This window comes from Malus domestica, chromosome 13, assembly GCF_042453785.1.
Source record: "Malus domestica chromosome 13, GDT2T_hap1".
Classification (NCBI taxonomy): domain Eukaryota; kingdom Viridiplantae; phylum Streptophyta; class Magnoliopsida; order Rosales; family Rosaceae; genus Malus; species Malus domestica.
The window spans coordinates 11050084-11076604 of record NC_091673.1 but is presented as its reverse complement, the minus strand read 5'-3'; the positions used below and the strand labels follow the sequence as shown (position 1 = coordinate 11076604).

The window sequence follows — 26521 nt, the reverse complement described above, 5'->3', positions numbered from 1 at the left end:
AGTTATGATATTTATTAACTCATAGTTATGATATTTACATTGCCTTCCTTTTTAATTTATTATTACTTGTAAACTCATCTGCATAAATTATATTTATAAAACACATAAGGATATGCAGCATGGGGCCAAATTGTCTGATGACTCTTCTTGTAAAATAGGACCCTTTAGTTTCATCTCCGTCTATGTGGACTGCAGTCTAGAGAATGTAATTTCCATTTCATTAAGAAAATATTGTGTTCTCTGAAAAACATTCCATTCAATTCTACCTTGATGTCACACAATCTCCCAGTATAACATAATTTGAAGGTGCTCGAGGCCTCCAAAAGGTAAGGTTGTAACAGGAACCATTTTCTGCATAAATACACAACAATGTTAAGTCTTTGATGACTCACATGAAAGCCATTCTGATGAAAAGAAATGGAGCAATTAAGATATTAAACTTCACCGGAGAGTATGAGAAAATACCTTTCGGGGACACCCAAATTCGATCAAAATTGGTACATCCAGCCAGTGGCATAGAATTTCCGAATTGCAATGCTGATGTTGCCTGGGTTTGCAAATTAAGTATAAGAGAAACAACACTCAGTGAAAGATGGAAGCAAACATCAGTTGATAACAAAGACATATTTGTTTTGTCCTTCACAGAAGTGTAACCCCCTGATATATCCACTGGATCAAGAACAATAAGACCAGAACCAGCCTCAACTGTAAGATCTTTCACCAGGGCTCGAACCCAGGTATCATTTTCTTTGGATGCATACCTGTATTAACAGGTTATTTAGCTCAGTTAGTGCAAATATTTTTTACGTAATACATTTAGGAGTATAATAAGTGTTAAATTTCAAGTAAGCAAGCTTTCAGAGTAACTTCTATTACGCCCTACCTTTTACCTGAAAAACAGTGTAAAAGTATGGGAAAAACAAATATGAAAACTCTTACATGAAGCTAAAATCCAACTTTGCACGGAGAAGCTTTTCACCATATGAATCATCCAGACAAGACTTTGAAGAATCATAGAAGGTAAACTCAGGAGAAACTACCTAAAAGCCAAAATAAGTAATCCAAAAATGAACAGAACATCAAAACCAACTAACTGCACAAAAGGTTATCGGCATAATATAAGCTAAAAAAAATGATATGCTAGAGATATTGATCCCAGTATAACTAATAAGCACTTAAGTAGTAACTTATGGAAGCACTGTATAGCATACAATCAGATTACCACAAAATAATCTACCAATGGTTTCAATCAGTTTGTAAATTTCAATGTAAAGCGCTATGCCATGAATTACTTTGCGAAACATTTATGTTAATAATGACTTACTTACCTGTGCTTCAAAACTGAAACTAGGGATCACATTTGGATCACTTTCAGAATCCGAAGAAATATTTGAGGTGTCTGATGATTTATGAGTGTCTTCTAGACTCTTCTTGTCCTCATCAGATGAGTAACTGTCCAGCAACGTGATGTCCACACCATCCTCAAAAGATAGCGAGTAGCTGCTATCATTACTCAAATGTGTGTACTTCCTTAAAATAGAACCATTCTGATGTATTAACGGGAAAGCGTCAATCAATAGTTGGACTTGGAACACATGCCAATTACTGAGGGATGAGAAAAACAAACTAAACATAAAATAAGTAAAACAAAACAACACATATGGTCACATAAAAAAATTTGATACTTTTTTTCTATCTTTTACTGTCTGCACTGAAATGGTCTTTGTACCTCTATAGTCGTTTTTCTGGTTTCTGAATCCTATACCTATGCTTCGTGATATTTATTGGAAAACATTTTCCCCAAACCCATTGCAGACCTTCTAAATAGTACTGAAATTTTAGGCATGTTCTGATGCTGCATTAAAAACAATTGAAAAAGAACATAACTATTGTCGCAGATGAAAGGATGGATCTGTACCTCAATTTTGACATTCATAAATCGCAACTTCTTTCCACACCCAATTATAATAATGGGATGAGGCCTAGTTGAATGAAGATATTTTGTGTCCGTTTCCTCACTCAAATGGATGGTCTTTCCACATCCATCATATATGTATTCATCAATGTGCAAACAATCTGCCACTAACTGTCTACTTGGAGACAAGTGCACCACATCTTCTATCTGTTTGTAAATAGGTCCAGAGAATACTATGCTACAGCTTTTACCAATAAGATCATTTGTAGGATCCATCACTTCCTCTCTACCAGTTATAGTTCGCAATGCAGGCACAAAAAACTCACCCACAGCCAGAAGGAAATCAGCTACAACAAGAACTCGAGGTTGCTGAACCCTAACCACAAATGATTGGGAAGATTTGCGCCATCTATAGTCCATCAAGAACATTGTTGATATTGGTAAATCCACATGAGAAAATCCAGCATCAGAGTCTGTTTTTCTAAAGCTCCCCTTATTTAAGGAAAGGGGCAAACTTCCAGAAGAAACTTGTTTGGAATCATCAGCGGATGATCCAAGCATTAGGCGCATTTCAGGTTTTGTATTGGGGCGAATGTCAACAACAGAAAATTTTGGAATGGTTATGTAGAGATCTGTCTCTGACAATGAAGTCATCCGATACATTACCCAAAGACCTTCGATCTGTTAAACAGAGAAACAAATTACATAAGATTCTGTTTTTATTTTTTCTGAGAACAAGTACACAATCAGAACAGACATACAATGCCAGAAAACAACAAACAACTCTGTTCGAAATCTTAAGACCAAAATGAAAGTTGAAATCTCAGAGAGCTAAAACAGGACCTAAGTACACACAATTCAAAATAAACGCTACTTAAATGTGATTGATGCAAGTACTCACAGCAATTTGAGCAAAAGGAGACTCAGCATGAATGCCGTTATACAATTCCAATAGGGCATTATCAATTACAACTGCCACTATGGTAACAGTTTTTGATAGTAGGAGTTGACTGTTCATGTTGACCTTATCAGCCAGCAGTCTCATTGTATCCATCGAACCAGATTTACCACCACGGAAACTAGGGGGAAGCTTTGGCTCTTCGCATAAGTTCATGCATGCACAGTCCAGAATGACTTTATATTCTTTGTCAGACATGACACCGTGCAATAAGCCAACCTGGTACAAGACAATCAAAGGGTAGGAATCAGCAGAGAAATATGACAGTCTGCATGATGACAGAAAAAAACCAATTGGCAATATGTGGAGTAGAAAATAGAAGAATATGTTATTTCAAGGAAACATTAAACGACAACCATTTAATTAAGTGGTAAATGGTTTCAGATTTGAGTGATATTTTGCAATGGTGATATATGAGAGAAGACCTAAATAAGACGGTTTGGATCATTGGTGAGGCATCCTTCGATTGAAGCTCCCTCTATAGAAACATATATGCAGGGATATATCATATAAAGTTAAAAACACGTGATCACAACAATGGAGCAAATGGAGGATGAATAAGTTAGATCACCATATATTGACTACCAAAAAAGTAAAGGATTGGTCCAAAATGCTCAGCAATTCCTAAGTATGTTCACCATTTGAAACAATATTATGACCCCATGCACTTAATTTCATGTTGTACATGTATCACTACCAATCAATGCAGGATGAACTCAATCAGAAGATCGACCACTACGTGTATCAACTATCAACTATGCAAATATCAACAACAGTAAGTTAAACAGCCCCCCATCGTAATGCCTACTAAAGGTGTGTTATCTGCCCCAATGTTATAAAAAAAAAATTCAATAAAATTTAACATTTCACCCACAATATTACCTTCACTTCAAGAGCAAATGTTGGAACTTTTTTGAAGACATCCCTCAAACTTCTCCTCACGTAAACATCAAGTCCTTTGCCTTCTCGTATCATTGATTTGCCTAAGCAACCATCAATTCCTACAGACATGCTGATCCCCAGGATCTGAAATTTTATGTCAGGGTATTAAATTAGTTCAGTAATTTCAATCATCACGTCCAATAAAAAGATATAAAAATCACCTACCTCAGCATGAAGGACATCAATATGGACAGCTGAAGGATCTTTCTCAGGGGAACCATACCAACTAAACTCATTTGTGACTTTTAGCTGGCCCAGATCAAGTTGAATGAAACTGCAATTACATAAAATATAGAGACAAATGTCAACCGTAAATACTGATATAACAAACGTATTTAACTTTGAAAATACAAGATCCAGACATAAAGAGACAAAATTTTGAAGTTGTCTTTTTCTCTTCCTGCTTCTATTTAGGGTGCTTCTTCATTCAAAAGCAACCCAACTATTTAATTAACCCAAATATGCGTAACCCAAATATGCGATTAGTAAAAAAAGAATCCAAATTCACGCACTCTTTGCTTGTTGAATTCCTGGGAACAATGATTATTGGAGTATCAAGTGACAGGTCCAGCTTCAACGCTGTAGCTCCATCAATCTCATATTTCTGAATTAGCCACTCAAAGCCTCCAACTTTGTCAACAAGTTTTATTGCCTCTTCGGTATGTGGGGTGGCAAGTTCCATAAAGTATTCTGTTATCTGCATTAGCATGTCCAAGCATTTATGTTACACGCAATAACACATCCCTGTGAAAGTTGTATTCAAATGATTGAGAGCAATGCCCAACATACCTCCTGAACAAACCTATAGAGAAAAATGATGCGGACAGCAGAAAGTCGGCCACACAAACTGTAATCATATCCTTCATAGTCATCATCTTCAGCACTATAGGAGTTAAATTTGAACTGCAAAACAAATAGAAAGACAAAATTCTCATAACGAAAGAAATATCACAGTAAAAACAAATTATGTCTGCAATGCAATAGCTGATAATTGATTCTATTTGTACCTTGATAAGGGATTCAACACCTGGATTACGTATATCACAAAGCCAAGCCCAACAGTGATCTGTTCCAAGAGACATATCATGGAGTCTAAAATTTCCTAGGGTACCTTCAATGGAAAGAGAACTTGGGTGGACCTTAACAAACAAACAACTCAAGTCAGTAATACAGTTATTTGAGACCGAAAATATCAAGTCTGAAACTACACACAGTAGTAAATTTCAACCAACACATCGAAATAATCGTAAATCACAACATTCCCATCACCTTAAGATCCAGCAGGAAACTTTCTTGCACAAACATTGCAAATGAAGAGCCATCCTCTTTGTTAAGAAACACAGTCACATTGTCAACATTCATGTTTAAATAAAATACTACACGACCTTTACCATAACCCAGCAACCCTTTGACACTTTCGTCATTCTTTTCTTTGTTCATCAAAGGTTTATCATCTGGAACCTTAGTCATGTCTGCGCTACCTTCCACGTCATACACACAGCTTAAATCCAGGCCAAAATCAATCAAAGCAACAAGAGTGGGTCTGTTGCAAAAGAACTCCAATTTTGACATGCGGAGATTCATCTGAAAAAAATATTCAGGACAAAGCATTAGCAGTGGAGATAAAGATTTTTCTATTTGTAAGATACACTAATTAATTTAGTTTTGCATTGCAAATAAAACCAATCTAACAAAGATCCAGAACTCTAACTAAAGCCGAGTCGACTGCTCATGTCAGTAGTACCTGCGTATCAATACCATCATAATCAGGCGAGCTAGGACTCCGAGTCAAGAAGGTAACAGAAACAAAATTTGAATTATCACCGCCATCCGCCTCATAAAATATCTCACCAGAAATGACCTTTTCCTTAACCAATTTTTTTTCATGAATTATGGCCTGTGGAGTTGCAAATCCAGTATCATCATTGACATCCTCAGTGGTTGCACATGTATCCATATCCATTATTTGTGAACCTAAGCCTGTATCTGAGATAGACATAAAATCTGGCAAAGCATCTGTAAAAGTATCATCATCCTCATGAAGCAAAGCAGACATTTCTTTCATGTGTGGATCAACTATGCCAGGAGAAGAAACTAGATCGTCGATGTTTAGCACGGAGCAAGCTAAATACTGGGGGGTTGTTGATAGACGAACTTGAAGCTCATCTTTGATTTTTAAAGAGTGCAGTTTCATCTTAAGTGTCAGGTCGCCTTCCCAGCGAATCATGTGCAACTGTAAAACAAAATGGCATAGTAATTAATACCAAAACACTTATGCATGACAACGAGCTAAGAACCCTTGAACATGATACAAGAAGATAGTGGGAAAAAAAACAAACTAGAGGGTAAAGTAGAAGAACGCTTGTTACAGTATGTTCCATTCCAATATACCACAACCCCAAGAAATCTAAAACAGAAATATCAACAATATCAAATCTGATGGACAAAGAACAATGAAATATGAATTATGTTCCAAACATGGAAACATCTTCCCCGCCAGTAGCCAAAGTTCTGATGCTACTCTCCCTATCAATTCAAGTAATATAGGGTAAATACCCAAGTCAGATCAAAGGCACAAATACAATAACAAAGTTGAACAGGGTCAAAAATTGCGTTTGACTTTTTACTTTAAAAATCTCATATAATTCCAGAGTCACCCTTAATAAAATCATAAATGAAGTATAAACTAGCAACAAACCTTTCCACCATTGGCAAGAACCTCAAGAATAAGAGTCTCGCAACGTTCTTCATCAACTTTATCACCAGTCTACACAATATAGTAGGAAAAGAACACTGTCAGATTTGGTTATTCAGTAGCCTTGTAAGTTTTTTCCATTTGTTTCTTCATATAAGTAGTAAGCCCCACAGGTGGCTAATCATTCCCCAAAATAACCACAAATGATGGGAAGCAGGACTCTGTAGATACTTTGACATGATGAATAAACCAAAAGAAAAACCAACCTTTCCATATATGAATATCTTTGTCTCCACCAGTGCCCCATTAATAACAAGGTCAGCTGTTTTTGAATTCATAGTCTGGGTTTCACCATAGTCAGTAACGGGATCGCTTGTTTCTCCCAATACATTAACTGATGGAGGAGCCTATAGGCAAAATAAATACAAATTTTAGATATCACCAAGAAGATAAGAAATAGGAGTTTTAAGTTAAGAGATGGATCTTATATCATACAGAAGCTTGATATGTAGCTTGTATAAGCCCTTTCAACCAAATGTCCTTCTCATGCTCAGCCCGAAACTCTATAATCAAGGTAGTAGGAGACTCCAAAGTCTGGAAAGAAATAGAAATCTATAACATGTATGATTTGAATAAGGAAAGATATGCCCAGCTTCAAGCAAGGCTTGAACAAAATAAACATAAGCATGACTATGATTCTTCCACGATCCAATAATTCAGATGTCAAGTCGAAAGCACGGACATGAATATTCAATTCCACTGTTTGTCCTTCATACAGTAAACTATCATTTCCAACAAATTTGACATACCTTTTGATTGTCCATTCCCCTGTAACTTACAGCGACACAAAACAGTGAACCACCAATGTTTGCTGGGGGAACCTCATATACTTGTCGACCAGCCATGCTGTACCATCCAAATTTAGAAATTTTCAGTTAGTAGCATAAAACATTTGATTGCAGGAGATAAAAGCAAGAAATGCACAACCAAAACATTTCTATTGCTCAAAAAAGACACCAAATTGTAGGGCAGAGTAAGAAAAGCTATTAGTGCAGTACATGCTCTTGGATGGGGTTAGTAGCATGCAAATGGGGTGATGGAGCCATATAGAGTTGGTAAGAGAATTGGGAAGAAGTCCAGGTGGACCTCTTCCCATGGTATGGCACTAACGAGGGTGAAGGGTGCAGATTTAGCTTTGGCATAATCAATGGGACAATACGCCTTGAAGGATCTCCTCCATAGCTTTATCTTGTTGCCGATTATATGATTTGGTACTCTACTCAGTCAAACGGAGGATTTCACTGGGCTCCAACCTTTAATATGTTGTCCCACGACTAGGAGCTATAGCCAATTTATACATTTTTGGATTACCTATACTCTGTAAGGATAAGGATAACGGATGATGACAAGTTGTAGTATCTCCCTGGCCACAGGAATATTATTAATGTTACACCTCATTACAAGGTTTTAAGGGGTGCATGCCTATTTCTTTCCCCTGCTCCAGCATTTGGAAGGTTGATTGGGTTGTGGAAAGATAGTGCTGGGACTATGGATCATCTTGTCCTTCGTTTCTCAGTTGCAAGAAATTCGTTACATTCTGTTATCCGCAACAGCAAGCAGAAATGCAGGAATATGATCCAATTATTAGTAGTCTCATTTTCCTTTTTTATTACCATCTAGCAAGATCTTGTAATGGTTCAGTGAAATTTTGGCAGTAACTTTCTGGTATTTCTAATGTATACTCTCTCCGTACTAAAATTCACCTAGAAAGAAAGAGAGAAGCAACCTTGTGTGTCGCTGGTGACTCTGTGACTTTTCAGATTCCAGCACATAAAGATTTATTCCAGACAACACAAGATAACATAGTTGCCAGGTAGCCACAGAATTGCCAATCCCCTGAATCGGAAAAATAGAGGGGAAAATAACATCAGACGCTGAAATACAAATAAAACTAACAACTTGCTCAATTGAATGACGACATACCCTCCATGCTAAAATTCTAGCTTCTGTAGAAAGATCTGACAAACTCCATGGAGTTTCTGCTTGAAAATCATCAAGAGCAGGCTGACTGGCATTGCAAGTTTCCAATGTACCACAGAATATGTTTAACAATTTCATGAGCCTCTGGAATCTCGATGGTGAAAAGTGAATCCCAAGGTTTGGCACTTGAATTGAGATGCGCATTGACGGGTAACTTGGATGGGGCACTATGATCTGCAATTCAAAGATGCATAGGTATGAAATGATAAGCAACATATCTAATCAAAATGAACCAGAGTAAAACTTGTACACCAAATAATATAAAAATTAACAAGCAGGAGAGGAATGTGGCAAATTACCTGATCAACAAGTACAGCCATTCCACACCTATCTATCAGAGAATAGCAATTCTCAACATTGTCAGGGGTAGGAGATAAAAGCGGGTGATAATCATAATCTGGTACATCCAAAGTGCAACTTTGGCAGTCAGAACCGCAATCCACAAAAAAGGCAGCAATATCTCTTCCAGTTATAAAAAACCGAGAATATAAGTTCTGCCTCTGTTCACCATGCTGACTATCCTGCAATGATTAATATATCATTTCAGGTAATGCAAATCAATCAGGCACAATTTGGAAAGGTCATTAGAAAAAAAGGCATACCTTGGTGTGCAGCGTGAAATGACCAAAATCCAAAAGAAAATGGCTATCACATTTGGAAGAGCCACAAGTTCTGATAGGAACCCTTACTTTTGGAGCGTCTAAGTCGATATCAAGAGCAAACCTGAAACAGGATCAGTAAACATAAGAGCAATGTAAAAAAATTACTCAGTTGCTTTGCTCTATACAGAGTATTAAAAAAATAGAAATAGAAAACCTGAAACAGGATCAGTATTCAGTATACATAAAGCATACTAACCTGCTTTGTTCTTCTAATACCATTTGAAATTGCTCCTGTGCTCTACGAGTCACTTGCTCAATTTTCATCTGCTCTTAAAAATGAATGATAAAAGATTAGTGAACAAGTATAATGTCGTATTAAACACATCACATTAAAAAATACTAACAATGATGACATCATTACCTGCAAAGCAGTTGCAGTTTCCAATGTGACAGTAGGACTAACTGCATTACTCCTTTTCACAAATTCTAAAAATCGATGAAAGCTTTCCATCAAAACCTGCAACGAGAAAAGATTCAGGAAGCTCCATGTCATAAGGAAGGTGAACAAAAGAAGAGACAAAGAACACAAAGACAATCAAAACTGAGCCTTAAGGATCCATGCATGTAACCATTTCAAGATGATAGTAATGTGAACTAGGTTTCACTCTCTCTCCTTCTCTCTTCTATTCTTTTTCTTCTTCTTTTTTAATAAAGAGACGATTGTATTAAGAGAGGAGAAGAAAAACAAGGACGTTGGTCAAGAAGACCGACCAAAATACAGAAATCAAACAAAAGATTGGGGATCTCTCTCTCTCTCTCTCTCTCTCTCTCTCTCTCTATATATATATATATATGTGTGTGTGTGTGTGTGTGTGTGTGTGTGTGTATTCAAAGATTGGACAATCACCGTGACGTGGCAGGGAGAAATTGTAGCCGACAGCCTCCAGTCAACATTCTCTCCAACTGGACAGTGTACAAAGCTAGCAGCTAGTGCATTCACCTTCTGCTGGCTACAGACACTCTGCCAAAAGAAAAAAGGGCAGGAAGAAAAGATGAGTAACTTAAAAACAAGAGGCAATGGCGCAACATAGCATCATATTGATTCCGTGTCAGATTAATATCAGAAATTCACATGTAAGAAAAGGAGAGGAGGGAGATTAAGTGCTGTTAAAAAAAAATTAAAACCACTTCAAAATAAAGAAATTAACTAAATTTAGAAAATATTCACATCAAAACAGTTACGATTCACACTAACATTCTCCCGTCACCAACTTAAAACCTGTTACTGCTAAATCAAATTCTGACATTTATATGGAAACAAACCTGGGCAAGCGAGCCTTCAGGCGCAGATAAACCATAGAATTTTAAGGACACATCACAGTAGGTACTTCGATTTTTAAACTTGGTTGAGATTTGAAGTTGCTCAAATCTACAACACACAACTTCCGTTTGATTTATATCAATGATCCTAGCAGCTGCTTGATCAACAGACACAGTTACCAAAAACCGGATCATATTCTGCATGCCTTTTCCTGAATGTGCTTCTTCTGGCTGATAACTCAGCAACTTATGGATTGCCTGCCATTCCTCTTTAGTCAGTCTTTCTTCTGCTAACTGTGATCCCTCGGAATCATCTACAATGGCAGAATCTTCAGCAGGTGTACGCCTGAGGGAAAAAAAAAAGTGGCACTACACAAAATGAGAGGTGTACGTGGATAAAGCTACATGCAGAGCTTTCACAAATATAAAGGTCAAAATAATTTAAGCACAGCCGTGACCCAGAAACAATCATAGAACACAGAGATCGTAATGGAGCAGTTCGGAGTCCTGACTAACCACATAAATGAAAACCAGCTTTGATTCTGGAATGACCTCTGTTCAGCTGCTTCCTTGGTTTTAACAGATTCTACCTTTGCATGTGCAAGTAACCTACATGATACATTCCCAACATCCAATGAGTACAATATCATATATTGAATGTTTCTTTACAGTATTTATTAACATACAAATGTTACAGGAACAGGGTAAGCAGTCCCTTCAGCAAATAAACCCAGAATTTTTTTTTAGAAGAAATGATAGAATTCTATTAACACAATGTAGGAATTACAACAAGTGGATAAGAAATCCACCAACTAGAAAAACTAGCTAAGACCCTTCAAGTAGGACTACTTTACTTGTAACTAAGCTGAACCAACTTCATTTTACAGCTGCTAACACATCCATCACTATATAAGAAAGGGAATAATCCCTGAACTCATCCAAAACTGATGCCCAAAGGGCTGCCCAGTATCTAACTCTACCCCATTGTTCCTCTACTTCTACTCCCTTATAATCCTAAAAAAATTCTTCTATTACCCTCCAACCAAATGTTCCAAAAAACTGCCAACACCAAACAGCCCCGCAAAGCTTTAGCTTTCCTCTCCTTTCCTAAAGCCTCGAACTTGGGGCTTAGAAGCTCAAAACATCCCTTTGGAATAACCCAACTAGCTCTAACTTCCTTGAACAATTTCCACCACAGCTGTATCAAGTAAGAACAGTGGAGGAAAATATGATTAACACTCTCCTCCTCTGATTTACACAAACTGCACCACTGAGGAGAAATGCAAATAAAAGGCCTTCGCTTTTTAACTTGATCATAGGTGTTGACCTTCCCAATAGCCACTAACAACGTAAGAACTTTGACTTTTGGAGGAGCTTTTTTACAAATCTGAGAATTGGGTGGAAAATGTTGCACAAGGAGCCATAGGATTTGCAAGTGACCAATCCTGACCCGTCTAGTTTCCACCTTCTAATATCCGCTCTTGATTGAATCAAACAAACATCTTCCACCTTCTCTAATAACCCAGCCGCCTCTGCTATCTCCAGCTCATTTTCGTCTGAAATATTCCAACTCAATGGCTGAAGAGAAGAATCCACAAAACTTGAAATGCTCTGGTCATGCTTTCTCGATAACAAGAATAATCTAGGATACTGCCCTTTCAACAGTCCACCCTCCAAGCAACCATCCTCCCAAAATCTCACCCTCTCCCCATTGCCCACCTCAAACTTGCAACACTATGAAAGAAGAAAGACCAGATGAAATATCTAATCAAGGACTACGACTTGAACCACACAGCGAAGGGCTTGCGTCCCACCCATTAGCCTCCATCCTGCACTTGCTCCTTATCACATTGTGCCAGAGAGAATTTGATTCTCTCCACAACCATTTAGTCAGTCAAGCTTTATTCCGTTTGCTCAAATTCTCCACACCTAAACCCCCTTCCTCCTTACTTCTGATCACTACCTCCCACTTAACTAAATGGTTTTTCTTTCCTTCCTCTACCCCTTCCCAAAGAAACCCTTTCATTAGTTTTTCCAGCCGACCAATCACCCCACAAGGAAGTTTGAACAAAGACATGTAATGAATTGGCATACTTCTCAGCACAGCTTGAATCAAAGTTAACTACCACCTCTGCATAAAAACGCCTTCTTCCAACTTTGAAGTCCTTTTGCACCTTCTCTATAAGCCCAGCAAATATATAGCCCAAATATGTAGACATGCTAAAAATTTATAAATCCTCAGGATATCCTCTTGTGCGTCTTTAATACTTGCACCATGGAAAGCAAAGTTGTTTAAATTGCACATTCTATGGTTCACTTGCCTTGGAGTACATAAAAAAAGCAAGGCAAAATTGCACTGTCCCCATTGAAACCTACACTGACATTCAAAGGTAACATCTGAATTGAAGACAAAATTCAATACCTTCTCGAGTCTAACTAATTTAAAGCGACAAATGTAAGTAATTCCTCACGAATTCCAAGATTACATTCCAAGTTTAATCAAACATAATAATCCTATTGCTTTGGCATTTTATTCCAACTAATTTAAGAGAATGAAAGCTAATCACTTTGTAAATTCCATATGAAACATACCAAATGGGTTCCAATTGCTACTCCATACACTTCACATAAATAATAGAATCCAAATCCAACCAAAATTCAACTGTGGTTCCTTTGAATCCGATATAATAACTGTGAGGTGTAAGGCCAAGTTTAGTACGGCATTTATGCATCCCCTAAACCCTACAATCACTTTTAATAAATAGTAATGAAGTCAAAAGGTTTACCTCCATAAAAGAATTACTTTAGGATCCAGATCTCTCTCAATTTCTCTAATTTCTGCATTCTTAACATTTGACAAGTGTTGCAGTGAACCGGCGTACAACTGAATATAACGGCGACGAAGCTGACAAAGATCTCGAATGCGGTCCCATGAGAATCGGTAACTGATTCAGGAAAACAAGTGTGAAGTCAGAACCAACACGGGAAATTCATAAAAGTACATCACCAATTTGCAATATACATCCAAAAGCATGTGGTCAGAAGTTTCACTGAATATTTGAAAAGTTAAATACAACGTTCAACTAAATTCCAGTATTTTTGTTTATAAAATTTAAGCGAATATTTTAAAAATAAGAACAGGAATTAAGCTGACAAAAAGGCCTTGAATTAAGACAATCTATGAGGCCATATACAACCATAGACCATAAAAGAGTAAGAGTGTAGCATATACATATATATTACCACATTTTCTTCTGCTGCAGGGATGCTTTAGTAGCGTAATGCCACCACAAATACGGACCCTCTGAAACTGGCACCACAGGTCTCAGATGGGAAACAACAACATAAGTCTTGTATCTTGAAACAACTTCTAATAGTTTTATCCAATCATAATATTGGGCCTAAAAAAACCAGTGGTAATGAGTTATAGCACTCCAGCTGCACACCAAGAAAGTACGAAAAAAGACAAATTTTTCTGGGTTGTCGAAAATAGAAAACTAACACCTCAACTCTCCTCAGGGAGCTGAGAAAAGCAATTTTACTCGATACTTATATAATAGAAGAAAACATTGAGAGAGGGAGAAGAGAGGGAGAGGAATATGGGGATACTACAATGTGAAAGAGATCCTCCAAAGAAATTTCATTGCATTTTCTTAACTCCGACCAAGAATTAAAAATATAAATCTTAATATTTTCTTCTCAATGGCTGAACACGAGAGAGGACGAATGAAAAATAATACAGGGAAAATATAAGACATTTTAAGGGGAACGCATTACGCACCTCAATTACTGTCAAAGAAACATCACTCAGCACGAGGGAAGCCTTCTCAAACGGAACCTCTGAATCATTTCTTTCTTGATCTCCAATGCGGTGATATTTTAAAACTCCATTTATAGGTGACACCAAATACTTGCGATTCGCAGCAGCAGCAGGTTCATTTATACCATCTTCAAAGATCTAGTACACATTGATACAAAGAAAAGAGTAAAGCAGATTAGGCAGTATATAGATTAGGTTAGGCCAGACAACGTTACCAAAAGTAGATGCTTTAATATAGCAGAGTACAGTGGCTAGTAATACTGCAGCATAAGAACAAACCTGAATCCATTCCTCAGGAGTAAGATCTTCCCATCCCTTATCTATCTTCCAAGGAACACTACCAGAATCATGATACATAGCAAGCCTCTCAAGTTGCAAGGACTGTCACAAGGAGATTATTTGTATCCAACATAAGATTATCAAATTTATGTGTAAAAGCATAAAACATACAAATAAATACGAAAATCACAAAACGCAACGTACATTGTTACAATTATCAAAGCTATCCTACAAAGTAGGGCGTCCTTGTCTAAACATTTCAAGGATATTTGATATAGTGTGATTCGTCTTGACTGATCTATTACTTGTGGAAAGGTGTCACTACTGGTTTTTGGTTTATTCAGTTGGCCTATGATGTGGCTTTGTTTGTTTTGTTAGATGGCTTAGTATTGACATAAATCAAAGCAGTCCAGAAAATTATACAGATTAGTGATTGACAGACAAGCATTCTCGCAAAAACCAGGATCCTAAAGAATAAAAGACAATGCTAACCTTCCGTAACTTATCAAGTGCACCACTGGTATCAAATGTTTCATTCCCTTGCTCATCCATAGTAACAGCAGCCAGCTTGGCTAAAGTAACACCCGAACAAAATGGATGTCCTGGATTACTACAAAACAATAGAACCAAACAAATTCCAAGCTAAGATTGATAAAATTTGTCTGGAGAGCAAAAAAGTAGAAATAAACTGGGTACATACAAAACAAATAGAAGATTTCAGACTTCAAAAGAAGCTGAGGAAGTTACCAACCTGGTTGAATCCTCATATCTAACATGTACATTGCTAATTGATATCTTCAGATTTCCGATAATAGTAGCAATGAGGGAACCTAGCCATGAATTCCCAGGAGGTGGCTGCAAAATAGTCAGCTGTCAACTGAACTGCTAAATTTTGTACCCAAGAATGAGAAATGAATTGCACCATCTATTTCACTTAATAGACAAAGAAGAGGTGTTAATTGAATCGAGTTTGTATGCAATGGGTGTTAGCACAAATTACTACTTTGATTTTAGTGTTACAAGAACTTCCCTGGATAAAGCCTTCAGTTTTTTAGTTAGATGCTTATTTGTAACATATTTAACAAATCCATCATGTCAAACATATGTGAATTTCCTAGCAAGCACCACCTGATTTCCTTCCCCATCACTGCCTTCATGACAGATATCTACTTCATATATTTCAACATCACCCAACTCCATATATATCCCAATCAAAAACAGCCAACCAACATTACTCTTACGAATGTTTTGGTTATGAAAAGCGAAAAACAAATCAAAAGTGCATGCCATCAAGATTGATCTTGTTTGTGGCTTTGCAAAAAGACTATTATGAGCTATGTGGCCTCACTAAAATTGCTTGAGCCAAAAAAGGCCATGTTTTTGTGTTTCATGTAAGGAAAATGAAAAAAGCCAGATCCAAGTAATACGTGGCAAAAAGCCTATTTTAATTATTAAGCAAGATGTAATGTAAGAGGAGAGCTACTACAGAAAGGGTTAAGGATGCATAACAAATTTAACCAACAATAGATGCCCAACGTAAAATAGTAATAAAATTAAGAATCATACACTTCCTAGCTTTGACTTCGACATTGCTTCAAGGGTTGCTGCCTCTGTTTCCTGCACGCAATACACACATTTTTTTTTTTGCCACTTTTACCAGTTTTTTTATAAGAAACACACATTTTACTTCTAAAAGAACTATTACAGTGGGATGAAAGAGATGTCCATAAAAACCATATTAGCAGCCTAAAAAAAATAGATAGAGCATACATAGACACATTTGCATTTTACCTCAATCTGTTGAAGTTTGACTTCAAACAGTTTTTCCCTGTCCTCCTACACAACAAAATTAGTAACAATCAATAATTTAATGATGATAGTAATGTAAAACAAGATCATCTTAATACATAAGAAAAGTCACCTCCAACAGTGTGCAATTGAAATATAAGTTTTTCCACTATACGGACATCACCGTACCTTGAGATTCTGGCCATCAGTAAGTGGATAAGCAAGAATGAATACACGGTCAATGAGAACAATGACAGGTTCTTTGCCTAAACTTTTCCAGGGAACCTACAAGGAAAGAGGAAATTAAGAACATTGAAAAGAAAAGTGAACATTACTATCAGCAGTAATTAAGAACCAAAACCCAGCCAGGGGAAGTTTTGGAGCCACTTGATACCTTTAATGTAATGGTACCAATAAAACCAGCTTTCACAGTGACTGGAAGTTTCAGTGAATTTAAGGCCTCTGCCTTCAATTTCAAATCTTTGAGAACAACATCACCTGTTAATTGAGGATATATAAGAGTATCTGCGAGTCATTATATTATCAAACACTGCAGTTGAGTACATATTGCAAATACGCTAAGCATGTTGCTTAAAAGCTTCACAAACATAATGGTAAGCTAGTAATCTTAAAAACTTAGGTAGGAAGGACAAGAAAATACAGAGAACATGACCACTTAAGTCATAAACAAACCTTGCCAGACACTGATTCTTAAAGCTTCAACTGAGAGTCCATGGACATATTCCCCCAAATATCTTCGAAGCAAATGCAGAACCTACCAATAAAATATTACACGTTATCATTTCATCTAGAGCTGCTAGATATGAATAAACATGCATGTCCGTTAATATTACGTAATCCTTTTTCATATGGTAAACATAACTTTGTTATAGAGAAAGAACTACATGCATGAACAAGATTTTCATCTCATCTACCATAGACTTTGGAATACAGATTCTTTGAGACAAAAGCGGTTGGAATTGATTTCTTATATGGGAAAGGGTCAGATTTGGGACTTCCCATGGCAATGATTTCACAGATACCCCTTTCTTCTGCTGAATATGAACTGGAAGACTATTGCTTCTTAGGCAGTCAGTGAATTTCTTGCTTGGTCTAGTTGAGTCTGGTGAATTAATCGTATATCTGATAGCTGTATCAATTGACCGCTGCAGGCGATATTCACATTGTTTAAGTGGATTGAATGTCATCCGACATTATAACTTTGCTTTGTTTTTAATGCTTTTATGTTTCATTTTAGAAAATGTGCAATGTCCAGAAGAACAATTAGGTCACTACAAACTATAAAAAGCCAAATTATGAGTATTCGAAACTTGGAACTTAGAATGCTCACGACAAACCATCGAAATTCTCAACATGCACGCACCGGTTTATCTTAACCAGAGGAACAAAACATTCTAAAGAAACCGGTTCGGCAAATTCACATGGCGAACAGTTTCAAGTGCAATATTACTGAGCTCTATGAATAATCACTTAGATATACACATTACACCTTCCCTAACATCAGAAAAACAGAAAAATTCATAGATACAGTAATAACAAAGCCAGTAACCAAAGGGCATTCATCAAATTTCAACAATTAAACAAGCTAAACCGATCAAACAGAGCGGTAATACAGTCAAATTCATGGCGTAAACCATAAAAATCGGGAAGAAGGGACGAAGAGCCTTACGTATGCTTCGAACATGGTAGGGAATCGGACCGCCGCTAACCGGACACGATCGGCCGGAGATCACGACCTAAACAATGCGCAAACTGAGTGTGATCGGCGTCCGAGCACTACCATTGACGTCGGTCGAATTAGGATTTGCCAGCTCAAACGCTCAGAGAGAGAGAGAGAGAGAGAGAGAAGCGAGCGGTTTGAAAGGACCAGTGTGGACAATCTTACGTAGGAACCAGAAGCGGTAAACAGACGTGTGAACGTTTCTATATGTATAAATATGCTTTCAGGTGGTGGTGCTCCTGCTGCTTTCAGGTGTTTTCATTTTTCTTTTTCTTTTTTTTTTCCCTTATTTTTTGGGATATTATGTTTTTGTTTTCTTTTCTGAATTTACAGTGTAGTGGGTTGTACGACAAGTTCAGGTGCGTTTTGGTTGTCTTTTTGCTACGAAAATTAATAACTGCTTCCATTTTTGGAAATATTCTGAAAAATGAAATAAATGATGTGCATTACTTCTTTTTTTGAATAGACGATATTATCTACACTAAAAGAAAAGATAATTTGTTTAACCTCACAATTGGCTAACAATAATATAGTTCAAATTCGTCTTTGGAGATAATCAAATTTAAGAACTCTCACTTACAAATGAAGAGGAATACCATTAGACTATAGTACTAAGTGATATGATATGCATTACTTTGCCCAAGTAAAATAAAAGTAAAATAATGTGTGTTACTGTATTTTTGCAAATTAGGACAAAGTTTCAATAGAAAAAGTATGTATCAAGGAAGATATTTTGCAAATTACGCTTAATGTATTTAATTTAAAGTAAATTAATGAAAATGACTTTAAAACTTTGAATCTTAACAAAAAACCAGGTAATAAGTTTATTTAATGGTTAAGACAAAGCCCTAACATCAAACCAACACAATAAGACTAGCCCAATAAATAAGTTTCCAATTTTACCCCTAACGACAAACCCTTTCATGTCAGATCCTCTCTCCATTTCTCAATCTTTCCACCTAATCCCTATTTCTCGATCTTCATTCTCAATCTCTTTGCCTAATCTTGATCTCTCATCTACATAGAAACAATTCCTCCACTTTTGTAATCGGATTGATCTCCTCTCTCTCGATCTCTCCACATCTCTGTTTTCATTTTCAATTCCATTCGAATTCCACCATTTTTTTTAATCACCATATTATGAGCCTTTGAGGATGAAGAAATTGTAGTTAAAGATGAGCCACTCAAACACCATGCAGCTGATGGGCTCGCCTCTCCAGAAGCATATCAGAGTGATCTAGCTTATTCGAAGAGAAGGGTTGATGATGGCGCCGTGAATTGGTGAATGACTGTGCCCAAATTGGTGAATGACTGTAGCCAAATTGGAATAACTTGTCCCATTGTTCCTGGAATTATGCCCATTAATAACTACGAGGGTTTTATACGCATGATTGGCTTCTGCAAAACCAAGGTATTATTTATTGAGGCAAATGCCTCAGTATCCAAAACTGTTAGTTTGTTTTAACAATAAAGTGTTAGTTGAGATGAGTAGTGGTACAATATGTAATTAGTCATAGTTAGCTAAGGGTATTGTTGTACAAAGCCAAGGGCTATATATATATACACTCTAGTGTAATTACATTATCAATTAATGAGAAACATTTTATCCAAATCCAATCTTTTTCTACTTTTCTCCTTCTCTCTCTGATCTGTTTTCTTAGTCAGGAATATATTGGTCTCTTTCTTATCTGTTTTGTAGATGATTACATCAAGTATAGCTAGTTATTTCCCTTAAAAACTAAGTCTGAAGCTTTTCATACATTTGTTGTTTGTATTCAAGTCCTATGTATATAACTCTCTTGGTAATAAAATAAAGACTTTACGTACGGATTCAGGGGGTGAGTTTACTTCTCATGTTTTTAACTCGTTTCTCCAAACTCATGGCATTCTTCACCAGTTAAGTTATCCCTATACGCCTGAACAAAATGGCTGTACATAGAGAAAACACAGGCATCTTGTTGAAACTGCAAGAACTCTGCTTGTTGCCTCCAAGGTTCCTTATCTCTATTGGGTGGAAGTTTTCTCCACAACGTTATATTTGATTAACAGGTTGTCAATTTCTGGGTTGTCAAAGTCTCCATGAGAATTACTCTTTCACAGGCCTCATGACTATTCAAGGCTTAAGGTTTTTGGTTATAGCTGTTTTCCCTGACTCAAACCTTATGTGCAATCAAAATTGGATCCCAAAAGTGAAGAGTGTGTAATTCTTGGTCATAGTTTACAACACAAGGGCTACAAATGTCTCAATCCAAATAATGGCAAGATGTATATATCTAGACATGGTCTCTTTGATGAAGGCACCTATCCATTTCACAAGTCCATTAAACTATCATCAGTTTCCATTTTTCCATTAACTCACCATCAGTTGATTTGCAATTTTCTATGCCTATCTCTACAACTCCAGATGGTCCTGCACTTAATCTACCATTCAATTCTCACATTAGATTTCCCAGTTTCTCTTCTACATCTACCTTTACTAACCATCATGTTTGAAGTGATTCCACTACAAATTCATCTGTTTTATGCTCCAAGTATTAATGCTGTCAACACTCATCGTATGGTCACAAGATCGAAAGCAGGTATATATAAACCCAAGGCATACTTAGCAACCAAACATCCACTTCCCATTGATCTTGAATATGTTCCTAATACATACTTGCAGGCATCTAAGTATGTTCATTGGAGATTTACAATGCAAAAAGAATTCAATGCATTGCAATCTACTGGTACCTGGTCTTTAGTCTTTGCCTTAGATTCCCAGAACATTGTTGGATGTAAATGGGTTTTTAGAATTAAAAAGAAACAATATGGCACTATAAACAGATATAAAGCTCGCCTTCTGGCAAATGGCTTTCATTAACAAGTTGGTATTAACTATCAAGATACTTTTAGTCCTGTAGCAAAATTGGTTACAATAAGAGTTCTTTTATCACTTGCAGTACAATTCAATTGGTTCTTATATCAATTGGATATAAGCAATTCAAGGAAATTTTGTGAAAAACATGTTTTTTTGAGCAACATCTATGACATGCAATTAACAATTAAAGGCGGAATCATGCTTGTATGCACTCAAAAACAAAACATTACCCATGAAATTCAAAGCCTAGTAGAAAGGTGAACCAAGACTCAACTCAAGAACAAAGTGAGTTGAGAGATTTTGCATAAGCAAAGGCTAATCACCCAAGGAGAGGGCCTTCATTCCTTACTTCTTAGATCCATGGATTTCTTGGATGAGGATGGTTGAAAGGATTCTCCAAGTTCCCAAAGTTGAGAACCTCTAATTTTTCCACACCAAGGATGGACTTGAAGAAGAGATAAGTGATCTAAAGGAAGTAAGATTGCTAGCTAAAATCCTCTAAGGTGGCCGGCCTCTTAGAGAGAAAGGGAGAGACATTGTGTTCTCATCTTTTCTCTAAAAGAAACCCTAATGAAGAAAAGGCTATAAAGTCATATTTATACCTACCTTCATTGGAGTGGCAAACTTGTAATAAGTCCAAAACCCATTCCTTTATCAATATGGCCGGCCGTAGGGTGTTATTGGGCTGTTTGGGCCTTTGTGAATATTTAGTCATTAAGTTGTCATACAACTTAAGTTAATGGACTTGACGTTCGAAGCCCATTAGGCTTTGAGGCCCAAAACTAACCCGAGGTCTTTAACGAACTTTATTCGTTTGATTAATTAACATATTAATTAATCATTGCCATAAATAATTAAACCATTTAATTATCCTTACTCATCTCCGTTGTTTCTTCAATCTCTACCTTACACGGTGTACGATCCATTAGGTTCCTTTTAACGAGGCAGTGGGCGATTAGAACTCTTTCAAATCGATTGTGAATTGAAACTTACTTTCAATTCTCCCTTTAATGATTATACACGTTTAGGGTTTCCACAAACCATGAGTGACACCTAGCAGTATGTCATGGTTACCCAAGCTAATCAGAAGAGGTGGAGAACCTATTCAGTTTAGGATTACAATGCAATACGGTATTTCTCTAATACAATACTCTTGACCACATTGTTTGGTTTGATAGTTTATTCATGTTTACTATCCAATGCGATTCTTTTACTTATATGATTACCTTGAATGTGATTTGGAACGATTTCCTAAATCTCATTCATACTCTGGCCAGAGATTCTTAATCATATCATAGAGTATTCTCCCTCAAACGGTTTGAAGGTTAGAGATCCCTAGTTGCGCATTCACTCGCCTCCATGGCTAAGTGGCTTAACCCCAACTATGCCGTGGACACCCTTTGACAGAGTGACTTTGACATAGTCAAAGATCAAGGACCTAATCACAAGACAACTATGATGCCTCAGGTCAAAGGACTACTTTGCATTATCCCAACCATGAGTTCTCATGTGACATGAGTATGAGAACTCATCGTTGATCGTGTTCAGTGGACTCATTCTCTATTGAGCACCTACATGCTTATCTTGGTGTCAATCACACCAATGACTCGAGACCAATCACTCTCCCTGAGAGAAGACACAACATGTACTGATTTTAACGGACTGTCAATGCCCAATTGGCAATCCTATGATCAGGAACGTTTAGGATATGTATACGAAAGAGAATGGTCTCATGAATCTAACTTCCTTAAATTACATTCTCCTAATTACATATTCCTTGGACTTATCGTTTAAGCATATAACATTTATATGAGATGGCTTAAAAGAATAATCTTTGCCCTTGATATTAAACTAGATTAGTTTAACATGTGAAATGTCCGTAAAGTATCATCATATGATTGGTTTTAGGGCACATATCTAACAGCAATGCCTTCCTTCATGGTGATTTAAAATAAGATGTGTATATGGATCAACCTGCAGGTTTTATTGATCCCTCAAATCCTCAGTATGTTTGCAAATTGAGAAAGTCTCTTTATAGCCTAAAACAGGCACCAAGGGCATGGTTTGACAAATTATTTTAGGTTATACACACTTTTGGTTTTGTCCAATCTTCTTCAGATGCATCCTTATTTGTTCTCAAAAGACCTACCTTGGTAATAATGCTGGTATATGTAGATGATATTGTGAACACGGAAATTCCTGGTACAAATGAGACAAGAACACGTGTACAAAATAATATTTGTATTAATGATTTAGGGGTTACAATCTCTCTTAAATTTGATCCTCTGATTCGATCTCTGTAAGGTGTTGATTTGTGGATTGTGATGCTGAACCAAGGGCCGTCGAGGCTTAATCTTGGATGAACGGTTGGAAGTTTCTTCAAGGGGCCTTTTTGGGCTTGATCTTGAAGGTTGATGGATGAACGGATCTTCAAGGCTTTTGGGCTTAATCTTGAAGAACTGTTGATGAACGGATCTTCAAGGGCCTTTGGGGCTTGATCTTGATGAACAGTTGATGAATGGATCTTCAAGGGCTTTTGGGCTTTATCTTGAAGAACGGTTGGATATATGGATTTGTTGATGTTGTTGATCCAAAGGGCCGTTGGGGCTTGCTCTAGGGATGAACAGATGATGAATGATGAACACTTTCTTCAAGGGCCGTCGGGGCTTGATCTTGAATTGGTGGAAGTTCTTCAAGGGTCGTTGGGGCTTGATCTTGAAGGTTGAGTTGACGAAGAACGAAGAGGGCTTTCTTGATCATTCGGGATTTCTTGGGAATTTAAGAGGTTTGATGCTTGAAAGCTTTAGAACTTCAAAGCTTCAAGGATTTAAGGAATTCTTTTCCAATTTGGGAGTAGAGAAATGTATATGTGAATTCCTTCTTCAATTCCTTTCCCCCTTGTATGAAATGGCTTCTATTTATAGAATTTTCCAAGGCCTAATTTTGAATATAATATTCAAATGAAATAAATCGTTTCTGCCAGGTGTTGACACATGTCCTGTTTGATAACTTTTCCGATTTATTTTGATTTTTCGTTTAGTCACACGCTACGTGTAAAATTTATGTGACACGTAAGCGTTGAAATTTTAATTATCGGTTAACATTTATTTTACCGAAATTTCGATGTCTACAAATGCCCCCACTTTAAGATGTGTCGTATACATGTGCTTGTCACGTGTAGGAGATGCGTTTTGGAGTACCTTAATGTAGACGTAGATCCAAGGGCCATCGAGGCTTGATCTTGAATCGGGCTGGAGATTTCTTCAAGGACCGTTGAGGCTTGCTCTTGAACTTTTTTTTTGAAATTTCTTCAAGGGCCGTTGAGGCTTGATCTTGAAGGTTGAAATTGGACCACAAGGAGCTTTATGTGGTAGATGATCTTTGGCTTTGGTAGTGGATGAATCAGCACGTATTTTGTTGCACTTGTTGACTTTCCACAGCTTTGATCTTGAACTGGGTTGGAGTATTTTCTGGATTCCTCCAATTGTTGACTTTCCACATGCTTATTCTTGAACTGGGTTAGAGGACTTTCTGGCTTCCTCCGATTGTTTGAACTTACTTTTTTTTTTATTTTTTATGTGGAGTTGGATTTGATTCAAGGGTGATGGACACTTGATCTTGAATCGTACTTGTGATTTCTTCAAGGGTCGTTGAGGCTTGATCTTGAATTTGGCTGGAAGCTTTTTCAAGGGCTGTTGAGGCTTGATCTTGAAGGTTGATTCGAACTCATAGCAAGCAGGCACGAGGTGAAGGTGACGGCCTGTTTCTTTGTTCAATCTTTCTAATTCACACCTAAGCAGTTTGGTCAACGATATGATCTTCAAGAGTAGTGGGCGCTTCTTCCAGTTGGTGACTTGATCTTTAAGGATTTGATTCAAGGGTGGTGAATCGACAAGTGCAACTCACAACGCCTAGCGAGTCGACCCAAGAATTTGAGGGTCAAAACAAGTCCATTAGACCTAAAGTGATTGCAACCCTAATGAGATGAGATACTTTTGATTTTGAAGAAGTAGCGGATGAATCGGCACGTGCTTATTGTGCTTGTCTCCACATGCTTCAATGTATCATTTTCACTTGCCTTATTTGCTCTTCGGGCAGATATGGTATCTTCTCTGGAAGCATAAGATGTTGAAATAATGGGTACTTCGAGAGCAGTGCTAGGTAAGCAATCAGGGAAGAGTTCTAGGCAGTCGGTTCCTGACTGGAGTTTGTGTGGAGGTTCCGACATATTACTTTCTTTATCCTTGTCTTTGTAGGTAAGAACAAGGACAAAGAAAATGATAGGGAGATTGCATGATATGAGATACTCTTGCTTTCTACCCTGATGATATGAGATACTTTTGCTTTGGTGTCATTTGTTTGCAGAGGTATTCCCGAAGAGGAAGAAAACTGAGTATTTCATGAGGCTCTACTGGGAGTGTACTCTCGGAAGTAAGGAAGGGTTGGGCATTTTTGCAGGTCTGCCTTGCTATGGAGGATGAATATCAACATATATAGGAATTTCCCAACATTCAGTAGTGGCACTATTCCTTTACTCTTGTCGACAACCGTTGGGTGATTGAAACAGTAAGATTTACGCGTTTTCAACTTTGTCAGAAATCCTTGACAAAGTTGCGCGTGATTTCCGCAAAGTTGAGGCTGCGTGTGGAAGGTGCTGACAAATCTGGAAAAGCCGATCTTTTGAAATTCGGAGAAAGGTGCCTCTTCGATCTTTGAATCGGTGGCCTTGTTACCTTTTCGATCTCTGAACAAACGGCCCAACTTTTGAAATTTGGGAAGAGGTGCCTCTTTGGTTTTCGAACGGCCACGTTGCCTCTTTGATTTCTAAACAAGCCATGTTGCCTCTTCTTTTTATAGAGGCATTAATCGTGTTCAAAAACACACTTAGAGAGTTGCTACCTGTTAGGAATTTCCCTCATTTTGTATTTCTAAGAATTCGACTTACACGACCTCTTCTTCTTTCATCATTTTTTTTTTTGCAAATGGCTTGCCCATCTGATCGTCGTCTTGATTTGAATGTTGGGGAAGATGTTGATATGTCTTCTTTAGACAACATATGGCACCCGTCCTTCTTATCCGCTACGGGTCCTCTTACAGTTGGGGATTCTGTGATCAAGAATGACATAACCGCTACGATGGTAGCTAGAAATCTTCTCACCCCCAAGGACAACAGGATCATTTCCAAGCGGTCTGATGAGCTGGCTGTTCAGGACTCTCTGGCTTTCAATGTTCAGTGTGCGGGCTCCGTATCAAATATGGGCCAACTCATTTTTGCTCGAACTCGTCAATTCGAGTCACTGATGGCTGAGGTGGCGAGTCTTAAGCAAGAGATTAGAGAGCTTAAGCATGAAAACAGATAGTTGCACATGTTTGCCAATAGTTACTTAACGAGCATGAAAAGAAAGCTCGACCAACTGCAGGAATCTGAAGGTCGGATTCAGAGTGACCATCGGACGTTTGTGACTTTACTCCAGAGGCACTTATTGCCTTCGTCCTCTAGAGTTTTACCAAGTGTTGAGGCTCCAAACAATCAACCTCCGACTCCTCTTCTTCCTGGAGTTCCG

General features: G+C 37.4%; 1 protein-coding gene across 4 annotated transcripts in view; it reads right to left on the bottom strand.

The window, feature by feature from the left end:
- Nucleotides 1-18292, bottom strand: part of LOC103452693 (uncharacterized) — a 33927-nt gene extending 15635 nt beyond the window's left edge. For 2 of the 4 annotated variants that reach the window (XM_029091683.2, XM_017336825.3), the window contains exons 1-38: nt 18050-18292; nt 17053-17134; nt 16754-16857; nt 16549-16644; nt 16363-16407; nt 16138-16188; nt 15323-15426; nt 15064-15181; nt 14572-14673; nt 14254-14430; nt 13716-13873; nt 13259-13417; nt 10989-11081; nt 10476-10818; nt 10060-10173; nt 9574-9669; nt 9409-9476; nt 9153-9273; nt 8850-9071; nt 8494-8724; nt 8297-8406; nt 7320-7416; nt 7006-7104; nt 6777-6917; nt 6514-6582; nt 5560-6048; nt 5085-5399; nt 4823-4954; nt 4605-4718; nt 4328-4512; nt 3981-4089; nt 3756-3899; nt 2817-3092; nt 1919-2596; nt 1329-1547; nt 940-1040; nt 466-761; nt 267-351 (exon numbers count right to left, since the gene is read on the bottom strand). In XM_029091683.2, coding sequence (XP_028947516.2) covers nt 267-351; nt 466-761; nt 940-1040; nt 1329-1547; nt 1919-2596; nt 2817-3092; nt 3756-3899; nt 3981-4089; nt 4328-4512; nt 4605-4718; nt 4823-4954; nt 5085-5399; nt 5560-6048; nt 6514-6582; nt 6777-6917; nt 7006-7104; nt 7320-7416; nt 8297-8406; nt 8494-8724; nt 8850-9071; nt 9153-9273; nt 9409-9476; nt 9574-9669; nt 10060-10173; nt 10476-10818; nt 10989-11081; nt 13259-13417; nt 13716-13873; nt 14254-14430; nt 14572-14673; nt 15064-15181; nt 15323-15426; nt 16138-16188; nt 16363-16407; nt 16549-16644; nt 16754-16857; nt 17053-17134; nt 18050-18064 — 6158 coding nt within the window. In that variant the 5' untranslated portion in view covers nt 18065-18292. Of the gene's footprint in view, nt 1-266; nt 352-465; nt 762-939; nt 1041-1328; nt 1548-1918; nt 2597-2816; nt 3093-3755; nt 3900-3980; nt 4090-4327; nt 4513-4604; nt 4719-4822; nt 4955-5084; nt 5400-5559; nt 6049-6513; nt 6583-6776; nt 6918-7005; nt 7105-7319; nt 7417-8296; nt 8407-8493; nt 8725-8849; nt 9072-9152; nt 9274-9408; nt 9482-9573; nt 9670-10059; nt 10174-10475; nt 10819-10988; nt 11082-13258; nt 13418-13715; nt 13874-14253; nt 14431-14571; nt 14674-15063; nt 15182-15322; nt 15427-16137; nt 16189-16362; nt 16408-16548; nt 16645-16753; nt 16858-17052; nt 17135-18049 lie in introns of those variants that run through there. The other 2 variants (XM_070810630.1, XM_070810631.1) reach the window with 2 other exon arrangements.
- Nucleotides 18293-26521: the final 8229 nt, after the last annotated feature.